This window comes from Xenopus tropicalis, chromosome 4, assembly GCF_000004195.4.
Source record: "Xenopus tropicalis strain Nigerian chromosome 4, UCB_Xtro_10.0, whole genome shotgun sequence".
In the NCBI taxonomy this organism is placed as follows: Eukaryota; Metazoa; Chordata; class Amphibia; order Anura; family Pipidae; genus Xenopus; species Xenopus tropicalis.
Window position 1 is genome coordinate 141,665,753 of NC_030680.2, and position 17,490 is coordinate 141,683,242.

Genomic DNA, 17,490 nt, shown 5'->3' on the forward strand with positions numbered 1-17,490 from the left:
AACTGAGCGGGCAGGTATAGGGAACTCAGCGGGCAGGTATAGGGGACTCAGCGGGCAGGTATAGGGAACTGAGCGGGCAGGTATAGGGGACTCAGCGGGCAGGTATAGGGGACTCAGTGGGCAGGTATAGGGGACTCAGTGGGCAGGTATAGGGGATTCAGTGGGCAGGTATAGGGGACTCAGTGGGCAGGTATAGGGGACTCAGCAGGCAGGTATAGGGGACTCAGCGGGCAGGTATAGGGAACTGAGCGGGCAGGTATAGGGGACTCAGCGGGCAGGTATAGGGGACTCAGTGGGCAGGTATAGGGAACTGAGCGGGCAGGTATAGGGGACTCAGCGGGCAGGTATAGGGGACTCAGCGGGCAGGTATAGTGGACTCAGCGGGCAGGTATAGGGAACTCAGCGGGCAGGTATAGGGGACTCAGTGGGCAGGTATAGGGGACTCGGCGGGCAGGTATAGGGAACTGAGCGGGCAGGTATAGGGGACTCAGCGGGCAGGTATAGGGGACTCAGTGGGCAGGTATAGGGGACTCAGTGGGCAGGTATAGGGGATTCAGTGGGCAGGTATAGGGGACTCAGTGGGCAGGTATAGGGAACTGAGCGGGCAGGTATAGGGGACTCAGCGGGCAGGTATAGGGGACTCAGCGGGCAGGTATAGGGAACTGAGCGGGCAGGTATAGGGGACTCAGCAGGCAGGTATAGGGGACTCAGTGGGCAGGTATAGGGAACTGAGCGGGCAGGTATAGGGGACTCAGCGGGCAGGTATAGGGGACTCAGTGGGCAGGTATAGGGAACTGAGCGGGCAGGTATAGGGGACTCAGCGGGCAGGTATAGGGGACTCAGCGGACAGGTATAGTGGACTCAGCGGGCAGGTATAGGGAACTCAGTGGGCAGGTATAGGGGACTCAGTGGGCAGGTATAGGGGACTCAGCGGGCAGGTATAGGGAACTGAGCGGGCAGGTATAGGGGACTCAGCGGGCAGGTATAGGGGACTCAGTGGGCAGGTATAGGGAACTGAGCGGGCAGGTATAGGGGACTCAGCGGGCAGGTATAGGGGACTCAGCGGGCAGGTATAGTGGACTCAGCGGGCAGGTATAGGGAACTCAGTGGGCAGGTATAGTGGACTCAGCGGGCAGGTATAGGGGACTCAGCGGGCAGTATGGGGACTCAGTGGGCAGGTATAGGGGACTCAGCGGGCAGGTATAGGGGACTCAGCGGGCAGGTATAGGGGACTCAGCAGGCAGGTATAGGGGACTCAGTGGGCAGGTATAGGGAACTGAGCTGGCAGGTATAGGGGACTCAGCGGGCAGGTATAGGGGACTCAGCGGGCAGGTATAGGGGACTCAGTGGGCAGGTATAGGGGACTCAGCAGGCAGGTATAGGGGACTCAGCGGGCAGGTATAGGGAACTGAGCAGGCAGGTATAGGGGACTCAGCGGGCAGGTATAGGGGACTCAGCGGGCAGGTATAGTGGACTCAGCGGGCAGGTATAGGGAACTGAGCGGGCAGGTATAGGGGACTCAGCGGGCAGGTATAGGGAACTGAGCGGGCAGGTATAGGGGACTCAGCGGGCAGGTATAGGGAACTGAGCGGGCAGGTATAGGGGACTCAGCGGGCAGGTATAGGGGACTCAGCGGGCAGGTATAGGGGACTCAGCGGGCAGGTATAGGGAACTCAGTTGGCAGGTATAGGGGACTCAGCTTGTCAAACATGTTCCTAAAGTTGAGAGGGGCCCTAAAATCTGTATCTGAATTGGACACCTTATTATCAGTGCACCCTATTGCACTAACCACGAGGCAAAAGCTACATTTTGCCCATATAACCAGAAACATGACCTTCACCAGATATAAAAATACATCCCATATCATTTATGGGTAAATTGACCACATCCTAAAATGATGGGTTTAATTAACCCAATAAACTCCTGGGGAGAGTGACCTGCTATAGAGACCTCCTTCCTGGTAGCTTTGCCTTCCTGCCACTGATTAACCAGAACCTCTCCCTTTCCCTATTGCCGCATCCCAATAAAATATAGAGAGGAGAAAGGAACAATCCATGTCCCCGAGTAGATTATATACCCATATGCCTTTAAGTAGGAAATAGAAAGAGCATGTAACATCTGTTTCCAGCAAGGCAGCGAGAGTGTGGCCAAGCCGATGTGTGCTTGCAGAATGTGTAGCTGCTGACACCAGCAGAATGAACAGCAGGACAAACAGAAGTGATGAGTATTACGTTAAATAAACAAACCCAGGGGGAGCACTGGCAGCTTTCGACTGGGCAACAAATCAATATTTCTGGCCTTGATCCGAAGGCACCAGTATCCCCCATGGTTATAGCTGGATCTGTAGGATAAAGCTCCCAATGCACTAACGGCTCATCCACGACTGATCAGAGTATCAGTATCCCTAGGGTTATCCTTTGGGATCTCATAAAAAGTAAAATCAGGATCTTTTATTGTTGCTGTATTTGCTGTAACATACACCGTCTTATGCCAGCATTTACAGCTCATTTGATTGGTTGTGTGTAGTTACAGGTATAACTGCCAGGGTAAAATAATGATTTTTATAAATCATAGTATGCTGTCACTATGACTAGGGATAGAGGAGTGCACCTTAGCCTGAGCCATAATAAACCCTTATAAACCGATAAGCTGCTGAATGGGTCCAAGGGACCGTTATCGGCAGCTACAATCAGCCCGTGTATGGCCACCTTTAGTCACTCCAGCCACAATGCACCAACAAGCTATGATGAGTGTCCAGGCTCATTGACCCAAAAGTGATACCATACACTGAAAGACTGAAGTGATTGTTGGTAGACCGGGAGGACTTAGGATGAGACCATACTTGACACCCAAGGAGAACGGTGCTTCTCCATCCCCTACAACAGTGATCCCCAACCAGTGGCTTGTAAGCAACATATTCCTCACCAACCCCTTAGATGTTGCTTCCTGTGGCCTCAAAGTAGGTGCTTATTATTGAATTTCTGGCTTGGAGACAAGTTTTGGAAGCCCAGAGACACAGTTTTACTCCAAGCAGAGCCTCCTGCAGGCCTACAGTCCCCATGGGGCTACCAAATAGCCAATCACAAACCTTAGTTGGCATCCCCAAAGAACTTTTTACATGCTTGTGTGGCTCCCCAACACTTTTTGCATCTCAGTGTGGCTCACAAGTAAAAAAGGTTGGGGATCCCAGCCCCACAAATTCCCCCAGGTGCCACCTTGATGAGGCCAAGCAAGAAAAGTGCTAAACCCACTGGAAGGTCCCAGCTAGAAGAGTATAGAAAAGTATTTCCCCTACAATAGACTTTCATTATTTAGCCTCATATTTCCACCAAAGGATTCTTAAAGGGAAAATGGGGCCTAATTGGGTTTTCAGGGCAGTTCATTAATAATCCACAGCACTTGGACTGTTACTAGCAGGACTGTTTAATTGGAATCAGTCCTAAATGAGATTGCTTACAGATTTAGCAGTTAGAAGAACCATAGGGCCAAAACATTTATACCTAATTATACTGTAATTAGAGCCATTTTAAAGGGGAAGTTCACCCCTTTTAGTACATTACAGGCTGACCCAGGCAACCAAATAAAAGATTGTCTGTGAGCCCTCATTTAAACTGCTTTTCTGATTATTTATGGCTTCTGTTCCTTACTATGAATCTGCTATCCTGGTTTCCAAGCTGCTACCTGCTTGCCAGGGTAATTGGGCCCTACGGTAATTGCACCTTAGGACATTTGCGGGTACAGAGCATTACGAAGGTGAATGCAATGTTTGCATTGCACAGAAAGGGTTACATAACTCGTGCATTATTATTGGTATTTGTTTCCATGCCCCTTAGCCGATGAGTAATTGGGTAACACATGGCATTAACAAACGGCAGCCAATAAACATTGCAGGCACGGCGGAGGGCTGCTAAAGTTAGGCCGGTGTCTAATGACACAGTCATTATTTTTACTCCCCTGGCGAACGCCTCCAACATCAGACATTGCAAGCTTCCCGAAAATACTATCCATGCTCTAATCCATCAGCCTAGAACTGGCGGGCAGAGAGGAGAAGCATTAGCAGTATTCCAGGGAATCCCCCCGGCACATTACTTTTTCATCCAAACCTTTAATTCAGGATTTCAGTCCAGTTCAGTAGCTGGGCTCCTTGTCAACTGGACCATGGAAGTGGCCAAAAACTCTGCCCCCATAAATCCCATTAGATAACTACCTATGTTTCACCAATATGTGCTACTTGCCATGCTAATATATAGCCCTGGGCAACCTAAGCTATATGCATCTTAGTCCCACCCTATGTAATATCTGAGCACCCTAGCCACCCTAGTCACAGGGAGACAGAAGAGCAGGCATCTAATTGTCTAATCAGACTAACCAGTACATGTGCATTATTTCACCACTGTATGAAAGGCTAATATCATAAAATTCCCAAAGCTTTCAACAGTTCTTGCAATCATTTAGCAACCAATTGGTTGGTAGTGTTAACTGGTCACCTCTTTAAAAGCAAACATCTTATTTGTTGCTATGGGTTACTAGACCATGTGTAAACATTGGAATTTTTATTATATTACCTTCTGGATTGATTAAGGTTGTCTGGTATAAACCACCAGCTCTATTGAAGCTGGTGGGTTTTAGTAAGTGAAGTTGGCAGTTTCGAAAATAATTTACAAGATGGTCTGGCAAGCAGTGGTTTGTAGAGGAAAGTTCACAGGAGAGGAACTGATCTAGGAGATGGGTGGATGGAGTAGAAGGCAGGGCCTATGCCTGGTGTACACCTTGAGCTTCTCTGGCAGAAGGGTATTTGGAGTGGACGGCAGGACTTTGCAAGTTACCTATGTCTGGTATAAACCTTGAGCTTCTCTGGTGAGAAAGGAAATTGGTAGAACGCAGACCTGAAGGGATCTATAGTATCAACACTGTGTTGGCAAAGCATCGCTTGAAGTGAATGGTGTAGCCCGTAAGGTCACCTATTCCTCGTGTAAACTATGAGCTGTTCTGAAAGAAGGTTGGTAGAATTTGGTGAAGACGGTGGAGCCCAGAATGCTACCTATACCAGGTATAAACCTTGAGCTTCTCTGGCAGGGGCTGGTTGGAGTGGAAGCCCTGAAGTTAAGCTTTCCATGGTATAAACCTTGAGCTGCTCTGGTAGGTGGCTTTTGGAGTGAAATGTGGAGTCCTAATAGTTACGTATACCAGGTATAAACCTTGAGTTCTTCTGGGATGGTGGGGGTGGTGGGGGTGGAAGGTGAAGCCCAGAAGTTAAACTCCCTTTAATACCCCATCATATTGTACAGCTGCATTCTCCTAGTACATATCTGCCCGGGGAGGGACAACATTCAGTAAACGAACGCAAACAAAATTGCTGCTGAATTGTTAGGCTGTGCTCCATTAAAACAATATGAGCATCCCTGGCATTAGAACCCAATTGTTTCCTAACAAAGCAGTGCTTGCCTGAAAGAATTATAGAGGAATGCAAAAAAGGCAAATCGTGGTGACCTTAACTCCGCCAGTAAAACAATCCCAATGAAGCTTTGTGTCCTGCCCGGGAAACTACAGGTTTCTATATTTAGTTCCCAACACTTTGCCAATAAAACCTGCAATGTAAGGACATATAGACTGTACTCTTATATCATTCAGCTCATTTCCAGCTACGGCCTTAATAACCCCGGCCAATGGGTCTCCACTGATTTGCGACTGACAGACCAATGGCTAGATAGCATTAAAGTAACATAACCCCACCATTCTGGAATTGAACAGACACAAACTAGCCCTTTTGTGAGTTATTTGTTGGCCCAGTTCTATAATATAGTAGAAGCATAGAGGGTTACTAATAGTCAGTGACTTGCATGGATACCTGCTATCCCCCAGTCCCTTCCCAGAGGCTATTATCCCCCCACTGCTACTGTAGGCACCATCTCTCCCTACTATACCTGGTATCCCACAGCCCCAGTCCCTTCCCAGAGGCTATTATCCCCCCACTGCTACTATAGGCACCATCTCTCCCTACTATACCTGCTATCCCACAGCCCCAGTCCCTTCCCAGAGGCTATTATCCCCCCACTGCTACTATAGGCACCATCTCTCCCTACTATACCTGCTATCCCACAGCCCCAGTCCCTTCCCAGAGGCTATTATCCCACTACTACTATAGGCACCATCTCTCCCTACTATACCTGCTATCCCACAGCCCCAGTCCCTTCCCAGAGGCTATTATCCCCCCACTGCTACTATAGGCACCGTCTCTCCCTACTATACCTGCTATCCCACAGCCCCAGTCCCTTCCCAGAGGCTATTATCCCCCCGCTGCTACTATAGGCACCATCTCTCCCTACTATACCTGCTATCCCACAGCCCCAGTCCCTTCCCAGAGGCTATTATGCCGCCACTGCTACTATAGGCACCATCTCTCCCTACTATACCTGCTATCCCACAGCCCCAGTCGCTTCCCAGAGGCTATTATCCCACTGCTACTATAGGCACCATCTCTCCCTACTATACCTGCTATCCCACAGCCCCAGTCCCTTCCCAGAGGCTATTATCCCACTGCTACTATAGGCACCATCTCTCCCTACTATACCTGCAATCCCACAGCCCCAGTCCCTTCCCAGAGGCTATTATCCCCCCACTGCTACTATAGGCACCATCTCTCCCTACTATACCTGCTATCCCACAGCCCCAGTCCCTTCCCAGAGGCTATTATCCCCCCACTGCTACTATAGGCACCATCTCTCCCTACTATACCTGCTATCCCACAGCCCCAGTCCCTTCCCAGAGGCTATTATCCCCCCACTGCTACTATAGGCACCATCTCTCCCTACTATACCTGCTATCCCACAGCCCCAGTCCCTTCCCAGAGGCTATTATCCCACTACTACTATAGGCACCATCTCTCCCTACTATACCTGCTATCCCACAGCCCCAGTCTCTTCCCAGACGCTTTTAAAGTTTAAAACATGACAAGGCAATCTCAGTCCCACCATATCATACTTGGTATAAACCCTGTGACCTTAACCAGAACACAGAATACAAATGGAAGTAATTCTCGTAGATTTATCCAGGACTCACCCATTCCTAGAGCACAGCCTTAGGGCGAGTCCACCTATGGGATGGAAAGCACTCGAGGGTGTGAACACGACACAAAACAAACATACGAAGGACCCATCAATCAGCAGGAGTCATAGCTCACTGAGTGCCTACAGAGCGGCATGGAAATTCTCCTCCATTTGCAATGAAACAAACTCATCAATGCAAAGTTTTATTCCATTTACTTATTTTATTAAATGTTGCTCTACTTATATATATTATATAGACCAAAATACAGCAGTCCATAATGGACACAAACATTCCGCTACTCCCTATGCCCACAATAAACCACCTGTACCATGCAATACCCCAGGCTGTAGGCCTCTAGTGCATAGGTGCCTACCTTGGCACAGGGGAGAGGGAAGTGGACAAGCCAATAGAACATCCAAAATCCACTTAGCACAAATGGAAACAGCCCATAGACACATACAACCAATGTGTATAAAGCTGGACAGGGTCAGACTGGGATGACAAGAGCCCACCAGGGCTCCCACCCTGAGGGCTTTCACATACCCCCAGGGGCTGCCGCTGTGGCCCCAACACCACCCCCAGCAGAATCCCCACTGCCTGGCAAGGAGCGCCAGTAGGGACGGGCCTGGGTCACGGGGCCCATGAAGGCCAGGGCCCACTACATTTTTCCCGGTTTCCTGCCAGCCCAGCCCGACCCTGCAGCTGGAGCCAAGTGCAAATGCCCCACGGGGGTGCATAGATCGCTTTATCACTGACGCTTGGCTGAACTACCATAACAAATGCCCAGTGTTTCAAGAGGAGCACAAATTAGGTGACTACACAAACAATTTCACTATTCCATAGGGCAGTTACACCAAAGAGGATTTATTATACCTGATATAGTCTTTAAAGTGTATATATATACATTAAACAGTAAGAAATCATATTTTTTCACATGTTGTTGCAACTGAAAAAAAAAATAGTCATGAGAATTTCTCACCAAAAATCACCCGTCTGGGGTGAGAATGATCACTTTTCAGGTCTTACTAATTATGGTGCCCAATGCTTTGTGACTTGGAACTGTAAGATTCTGTACTATACGGCAAGATATCTATTAGGCCTTAAGGTACGGCCGATTTTAGCTGACGATATTGGTCCCTTGGACCGATTCTGCAGCTTATCGGGCCGTGTATGTGGAGAAACGACGGCCATGCCCGACCGAAATCTGGCCTGAAATCGGGCAGATATTAATCGGGCAGGTTAAAAGATTTAGTCCGATCGGGGACCTTTTATGCGGTCCCCAAACCGACTGTGCCTTTGCTGGCGTTAGAATTCGATCGTTTTGCCCCAGGGCCAAACGATAGAATTAGCCTACATTTGCCCAATATCACCCGACTGTAGGTGGGGATATCGGGAGAAGATCTGCTCTCTTAGCGACCTCACCAAGCGAGCGGATCTTTACGCGTTTGGCCACTTTTAGACTTTCACTATCCCCCAGCAGGGCTGGAAATCCCCATTATGGGCTGAGCCCGGGGCAACATGTGAAAGTGAAAGGCTAAAGATCTTCCAAAACATGTTGGGAAATAGATCTGCCAATCACTGCGGCTTAGGGAGAGTCCAGTTGGCTTCCTGAAATGATGCCCAGCAACGGTTGGGTCCAGTGTGTCAAAGAATATCTGTATCTTATTTAATAATTTAGGTGTCTCCCCTCCAGTAGCGCTGCAGTGCCCAGAGACCCAAGTGCAGAACAATGGAAAAGGGGTGCACTGAACCCCTGTATTCTCTATTCAGCAAAAATCTGAATTGAGCACACAATATCTGGCCATATAACACACTTGCTAAGTATAGAGACGGGCCCCCAAATTAAACCATAGATTTAGCGCTTCAATCTGATTCACATACATGGGATTCTCATACAACACTGGACAAATTTGCCCGTGGGCAGTAACCATAGCAACCAATCAGCGATTGGCTTTTTTTGGCCCGCTGCAGGTAGAACAATAAAACCAACAATTTGATGGGTTACCATGGGTTGCTGCCAATGGGCTAATTTGCCCAGTGTTGATAAATGACCCCCACTGAGTGCTATCATACATTGATAATATGTTTTAAAGGAACAGTAAACCTCAAAACCAAGTTGCTGTAATATGAAAGGTACTATACACAGAGAATAGCATGTATATGGAACAGAATACTTTAATAACAATAGGGAAGGATTGAGATTGAATGAGTATCTCCCTCGCTGGCCCTTTGGCTTTTACTGTTCTGTAATGCAGGTGATTAAAGGCAAAGGGAAAGGTGTCTCTATGTAGAAGAGCTTATAATCTAATTCATGATGGTGACATTTAACGTGCTAGGTACAATCATTAGTACAAAATAGCAGCAGCTTTTCCTATTACCAGTCACTGGGTTCAGCCTTATCAACTGGATATGCTTCCTGTGCTGACTAACGATAGTCGTAATGTAATTACTTTGCTAATAAAGTCAAAGCAAAGAAAGGTGCGTAATTTACCCAGGTCCTCAAAGGAGACAAATGTAACTACCAGAAATAGCACTGGTTTTAGTGATGGTGGGGCCAATTTATGTATATTAAGTTGCTCTGTCCAACCTGGTCCTTTAGGTGTTAAACTACAACTCTCAGAACAACAGGAGAGATTTCAGTTTTCAGTGTATTTATACTTCAACTAAAGGGTCATGGTTTGGGTAATAGTTTCACCATTCTACCCTACTTTGAGATCTATTCCACAGCCTTCTCAGTCCCTGCTACTATAGGCACCATCTCTCCCTACTATACCTGCTATCCCACAGCCCCAGTCCCTTCCCAGAGGCTATTATCCCCCCACTGCTACTATAGGCACCATCTCTCCCTACTATACCTGCTATCCCACAGCCCCAGTCCCTTCCCAGAGGCTATTCCCCCACTGCTACTATAGGCACCATCTCTCCCTACTATACCTGCTATCCCACAGCCCCAGTCCCTTCCCAGAGGCTATTATCCCCCCACTGCTACTATAGGCACCATCTCTCCCTACTATACCTGCTATCCCACAGTCCCAGTCCCTTCCCAGAGGCTATTATCCCCCACTGCTACTATAGGCACCATCTCTCCCTACTATACCTGCTATCCCACAGCCCCAGTCCCTTCCCAGAGGCTATTATCCCCCCCACTGCTACTATAGGCACCATCTCTCCCTACTATACCTGCTATCCCACAGTCCCAGTCCCTTCCCAGAGGCTATTATCCCCCCACTGCTACTATAGGCACCATCTCTCCCTACTATACCTGCTATCCCACAGCCCCAGTCCCTTCCCAGAGGCTATTATCCCACTGCTACTATAGGCACCATCTCTCCCTACTATACCTGCTATCCCACAGCCACAGTCCCTTCCCAGAGGCTATTATCCCACTGCTACTATAGGCACCATCTCTCCCTACTATACCTGCTATCCCACAGCCCCAGTCCCTTCCCAGAGGCTATTATCCCCCCACTGTTACTATAGGCACCATCTCTCCCTACTATACCTGCTATCCCACAGCCACAGTCCCTTCCCAGAGGCTATTATCCCACTGCTACTATAGGCACCATCTCTCCCTACTATACCTGCTATCCCACAGCCACAGTCCCTTCCCAGAGGCTATTATCCCACTGCTACTATAGGCACCATCTCTCCCTACTATACCTGCTATCCCACAGCCACAGTCCCTTCCCAGAGGCTATTATCCCACTGCTACTATAGGCACCATCTATCCCTACTATACCTGCTATCCCACAGCCCCAGTCCCTTCCCAGAGGCTATTATCCCCCACTGCTACTATAGGCACCATCTCTCCCTACTATACCTGCTATCCCACAGCCCCAGTCCCTTCCCAGAGGCTATTATCCCACTGCTACTATAGGCACCATCTCTCCCTACTATACCTGCTATCCCACAGCCCCAGTCCCTTCCCAGAGGCTATTATCCCCCCACTGCTACTATAGGCACCATCTCTCCCTACTATACCTGCTATCCCACAGCCCCAGTCCCTTCCCAGAGGCTATTATCCCACTGCTACTATAGGCACCATCTCTCCCTACTATACCTGCTATCCCACAGCCACAGTCCCTTCCCAGAGGCTATTATCCCACTGCTACTATAGGCACCATCTCTCCCTACTATACCTGCTATCCCACAGCCCCAGTCCCTTCCCAGAGGCTATTATCCCCCACTGCTACTATAGGCACCATCTCTCCCTACTATACCTGCTATCCCACAGCCCCAGTCCCTTCCCAGAGGCTATTATCCCCCCACTGCTACTATAGGCACCATCTCTCCCTACTATACCTGCTATCCCACAGCCCCAGTCCCTTCCCAGAGGCTATTATCCCCCCACTGCTACTATAGGCACCATCTCTCCCTACTATACCTGCTATCCCACAGCCACAGTCCCTTCCCAGAGCCTATTATCCCCCCACTGCTACTATAGGCACCATCTCTCCCTACTATACCTGCTATCCCACAGCCCCAGTCCCTTCCCAGAGGCTATTATCCCCCCACTGCTACTATAGGCACCATCTCTCCCTACTATACCTGCTGTCCCACAGCCACAGTCCCTTCCCAGAGGCTATTATCCCACTGCTACTATAGGCACCATCTCTCCCTACTATACCTGCTATCCCACAGCCACAGTCCCTTCCCAGAGGCTATTATCCCACTGCTACTATAGGCACCATCTCTCCCTACTATACCTGCTATCCCACAGCCACAGTCCCTTCCCAGAGGCTATTATCCCACTGCTACTATAGGCACCATCTCTCCCTACTATACCTGCTATCCCACAGCCACAGTCCCTTCCCAGAGGCTATTATCCCACTGCTACTATAGGCACCATCTCTCCCTACTATACCTGCTATCCCACAGCCCCAGTCCCTTCCCAGAGGCTATTATCCCCCCACTGCTACTATAGGCACCATCTCTCCCTACTATACCTGCTATCCCCACAGCCCCAGTCCCTTCCCAGAGGCTATTATCCCACTGCTACTATAGGCACCATCTCTCCCTACTATACCTGCTATCCCACAGCCCCAGTCCCTTCCCAGAGGCTATTATCCCACTGCTACTATAGGCACCATCTCTCCCTACTATACCTGCTATCCCACAGCCCCAGTCCCTTCCCAGAGTCCATTATCCCCCCACTGCTACTATAGGCACCATCTCTCCCTACTATACCTGCTATCCCACAGCCCCAGTCCCTTCCCAGAGGCTATTATCCCCACTACCACTATTGTTGCATAAATCAGTTTCTCCACTTTCATCCTACTGTGACATCTGCTGTTTTGGGGGGTCCCAGCACATACAAATGTACTGCCAGTCACCCCTTTTAAGCAGATCTCCAAATTTCCCTATATGCTCAAACACAAACAGAATTAAAATAACTCCATATGGATGCTTTCGACAGTTAATGGGATCGCCCCATAGCATAACACAAACTGAACATAAAACATATGCTGTTCCCTGGGAGCTCTATAAAACCCATAACGCTGCAGCCGTAGCGCAGGTCCCCATGGATGGAGCCCATTAGACCCATTAGATGGGGGGCCAGGGGAGCAGATGTCACTTACCTGTATTTCAGCGGCTGACTTTTCAGCTCATAATAAGTCTTGGGCTCTTCGTGGAATTCTTCGCCAACATCGAAGTCAGGCACAATTCCAGATTCTGACTGCATTTCCGCAGCCCTGTGTCCTAGAGGGGTGTTTTGTCTGTGAAACAGCTCCGAGTGGGTGCAGCCAACTCTCCCCTCACACCGTCAGGCACTGCTAACTCCCTCGTCCTTGCCTGCACTTAGTTTATACATACGGGAGTTTCAGTTGTTTCTCTCTCCTTACTGACAGCGTTACTGTACTCCCGGATGTTGGCTCATTCCTGCCATCTAATGGCTCCCTCCTCATAGGCTGGGGCTTTGTGCCGGCTGTCAGAAATACAATGGCTGTGTAAATGCTGCTGTGCACATTCTAAATAAAATAGCACCGGGGCTATTCTAGCGGCTGGCCTATAGAGTCCAGAACAAAAAGAGACAAAGTTCATTTAGCTTTGGCCTCACATCCCTATGCCTCTCCCGGGGTGGGTTAGAGGTTGAAGGGTCACTTTCGGCAATTTTTTTTTGTACAATTAAATAAAGTGGAAACAAACTGCGTAAAATATTTACGAATAAGAAAAAACAAAAGAAAACAAAAAATAAGTTGGTGTCAGATAAATGGGTGATTTATAAATCCTTACACATTTAATTAACATTGTTTGTTGCAATTTTGGAAACAATGGAAAAAATCTTTGGAGGGGCCCCGCGCACAACTGCTCTTTCTTGGTCCCCCCCAACCTGTATCCTGCCCAAAGCCCACCCCCCGGCCTGCCTGTGTCCCCGCTCCCTGTCCCCAGGTAAAGGTCCCCATACACGGGCCGATTCTAGCTGCCAATATTGGTCCTTTAGACAGATTCGGCAGCTTATCGGCCCGTGTATGGGCACTACCGACGGGCCTGCCCGACCGATATCTGGCCTGAAATCGGGCAGATATCGATTAGGCAGGTTAAAAAATTTCGTTGGATCGGGGACCACTTCAGCTCGTTGATGCGGTCCTTGAATAGACTGCGCCCATTACCGTTGTTATAATTCGATCATTTGGCTCCAGGGTCAACTGTGCAAATTGGCCTACATTTGCTTGATATCGTCCACCTGTAGGTTTGGGATATTGGGAGAAGATCCGCTCACTTGTTTACCTGAAAATGTTGCCACTATTTTATGGCCCTCTGTCCCTACTGTAACCAGGAGAAAATTTAAGTGCACTGAACTCCAGGGGCTTCTTTAACTTATTCCCCTGCTGCTAGGGGGCACAAAGCCATACTTCTTAGGGCTCATTCTCAAAGCACTTATGACAGGGGCACTGCACTCTGCCCTTCCGGTCATATCAAGGGCAGAACTACGGGGAGTGTGATTGCGGCCCTGGTGCTACATTATTGAGCCAGATTAAAAATCTGATTGGTGACTCCTGCGTGCCACCCACCCCTCATGGATATAGCCCAAACTCAGGCAGCACTGTATTCATGGGGCAGACGCAGGTTGCTGCACTCCATTTTGGAGTGCAAGGAACTGAGCTTAGCTCCTATAGGTGCAGAATGTCCCTCTCCCATGAATACAGTGCTACCTGTGTTCCATACGTCTCTATCTCTGGGGTCTCCCCAGAAACTCAGGGTGATCAGTGCCTCTTAGTGGGGATAGAACAGAAGGAGGGCAAAGCACTAGAGACGAGCGAATCTGTCCCGTTTCGCATTGGCCTAAATTTAGCGAAATGGCAAGAAAATTTGCGAAAAATTCGTGAAACGCATTTGTCGCGCGATGTTTTTGTCGCCTGTGTCCTTTTTTGTTTCCCAGGTTGTTTTTTTTGTTGCCCGCGCTATTTTTTATGCGACTGCTCCCTTTTTTGACGCGACCGCACCCGATTTGCTGTGACCACGCCCTTTCTTTGCCGCGACCACACCCACTTTTGATGCACCCACGCTCAATTTGACGCGCAACAACATTTTTTTACGTGTGCCGAATTTTTACAGAAGTTTCGTAAAATGATTAGCCAATGGCGAAATGTGGAAAATCCATGCCTGGAGAAAAAATTCACTCATCACTACAAAGCACGCATGGTGTAAGTGGCTTAGTTGGGAGGCAAACCAAGTCATAGTTACTGACGGATGATCCTAGGGCCCATTGTGATTTTTCCTTGTACCCTGGATGACTGAAGGTAAAATGAATTTGGTACTTACCCAAATCCTTTTTTGGAAGATTAGTCCTTCCCAACATTCCCTGCCCCACAGTTGGGATATGGCCCAGTCAGTTGCCCTGTGTGTTGCAATTTGGCACGCGTTGCAGGAAACCTTCTGCCCCCTCTCATGCCCCACCCTGAAGTCATTGGGGTTTGCACCATCTATAATTACACTACTGTGCAAGGGGCTCCCTGTATTTACACCTCCTTCTGGCAGGGGGCGCAAGTGCAAGAGCACTAAGGGGCACAATCGTGCTCTTTGAAGAGTGCAGCATCAGGAGGTGCAGCTAGCTTTGCCTCTTTGAAATCTTTCAAAATCTGCCACTAAAAAGGTTTATAGTAAGGCTGCAGCATCACGTTTATCATTCCTTCTCCTTCTCTAAGCCACTTGGCCCCCTCCCTCAGGAACTTACTTTGACTGTTGGCTACTGAGCGCGCTCAGTTCTTCTCAACTCCAGTTACTAAACACACCCCCAGTCTAGCAGCCAATGAAGAGATGGCATTGTTGGTTTTCACAGAAACTCAGCTCTAGGTGTGCCCTCTGCTGGAGAAACATGTTTATGTGTCAGAGAGAAAATGGCTGCCAAGTAAAAGCTTCTATTTATTTTAGAAAAACGCTGGTGAACGGAGGAGATTTATGCAAAAAAAGGGTAGGGTTTTGGCTAGGCAGTATTGGGTATTAAATTCTAGGTGCTTTCTATAAGTTTTCATTTTTTGTGTTGGAAATATCCGCGCATTTGCTTGCTAGTGATGAATAATGACGATATGACTTACATGACAAATTGGTGCAGATAATGGGTTAATTATATGACTAATTCTGCCCCAGCCATTCTCTATCAGCGGATCAAGTGAAGCATGACTCGGGCCTGGAAGGAAATACTTGAAAGTCACATGATCACCAGAAATGATCTGCAGCCGTTTCAGGCATGGCTGCGTCAACTAATGAATTTTGGAGGAACTGAGTAAAAATGGAACAGAAGCAGAAAAAAATCTTTTTAGATGCCTTTTGGGACATATAGGAACATGGTACTGCAGGTCTAGAAGTAAAAATATATGGAACCCCTGGCTGTACCAATAAGGATGATAAAATATCATCCAATTAAAGAGAGAATAGCACTGTGTGCCAATAATGTCTTAATTGAACCCATTTATGAGGCTCTGAGGGCCACATGCACTATATTTTCCCTGGAACCTAGAACCTAGTACATTCCATGCTCTTCACCAAATTGGTCCATTGGACAAATGGACTGTGTGTATTCCAGGGGCCACACACAACATGGCCACTTCCTATGCAAAGTGCACAAATGATTGAAACTGCAGGAAGAGAAGAGGAGAACCTGCTGTTGCACCCCATAGGCCAAGCATATTTATATTTTTGCCAAGCATGGATTCGCTGCAAAATTCTACATTTCACCATTGGCTAATTTTGCTCGAACTGCTGCAAACATTCCCTGCAACAAAAAAATCCTAATGGTGCAAAAGATGTTTTATACTCCACCATCTGGCTGGAATGCATAGATGTTCCCTTCCTATCAAGCCACAATTTATGGAGAATTTGGTTGGAATTTAGTTGGCTAGAGTTACCCTGTTGCTCCCCAACCCCTTGGATGTTGCTCCCAGTGGCCTCAAAGCAGGTGCTCATTATAAAGCCAAAACAGAGCCTTCTATAGGCTGCCAGTCCCCATAGGGCAGAGGTCGGCAACCTGCGGCTCGTTTAGGCCTTAGGTGCGGCTCCGGTCAAGCAGCGCGCCTGAAAAGCCACTGAAAGACTAGTGACTACTAGTCTTTCCGTGGCTTTTCAAGCGCTGCTCTCCGCGGAGGATGATGTGTGTGCTGCCGCTGGCCGGCATGACGTCATCGCGCCACCAGCGCTGAAGAGGAGGACCGGGCTGAAGCCAGACTGCAGGAGGACCGGGCTGAAGGAAGGTGCGTGATTCGCTCTCAGGAGGTAAGTCACACTTTTAGGGGGGCCTGGCACATTAGGGGGGACTCTGGCACATTATAGGGGGGCTATTGGACTCTGGCACATTATAGGGGGGCCTGGCACATTAGGGGGGACTCTGGCACATTATAGGGGGGCTATTGGACTCTGGCACATTATAGGGGGGCCTGGACTCTGGCACATTATAGGGGGGCCTGGACTCTGGCACATTATAGGGGGGCCTGGACTCTGGCACATTATAGGGGGGCCTGGACTCTGGCACATTATAGGGGGGCCTGGACTCTGGCACATTATACGGGGGCCTGGACTCTGGCACATTATAGGGGGGCCTGGACTCTGGCACATTATAGGGGGGCCTGGACTCTGGCACATTATACGGGGGCCTGGCACGTTAGGGGGGACTGACAGCTAACTGCATGATCCTGTATATAGCATTAAGGTAAGAAACAATATATGCAGTGTTAGATTTGTTTTATAATGGTTTTGCGGCTCCAAGTTTTTTTTTCTTTTCGAAAACGGGTGCAAGTGGCTCTTTATGTCTTAAAGGTTGCAGACCCTTGCCATAGGGGCTACCAAATAGCCAATTATAGCTCCTATTTGCACCCCAAGGAACTGTTTCCATGCTTGTGTTGCTCCCCAACACTTTTTACATTTAAATGTGGCTCACGGGTATAAAAGGTTGGGGTTCCTGCCCTAGGGCAAACCTCGTCTTGGCAATTCACACTGTAATCTATGCAT

At 48.7% G+C, this 17,490-nt stretch overlaps 1 protein-coding gene across 1 annotated transcript in view; it reads right to left on the reverse strand.

Moving 5' to 3' along the window:
• Window positions 1-12,882, reverse strand: part of mitf (melanocyte inducing transcription factor) — a gene marked incomplete at its 3' end in the record, with an annotated part of 162,741 nt that extends 149,859 nt beyond the window's left edge. The window contains 1 exon segment of the mRNA NM_001100277.1: window positions 12,627-12,882. Within this exon segment, the coding sequence (NP_001093747.1) occupies window positions 12,627-12,730 (104 nt within the window). The 5' untranslated portion in view covers window positions 12,731-12,882.
• Window positions 12,883-17,490: the final 4,608 nt, after the last annotated feature.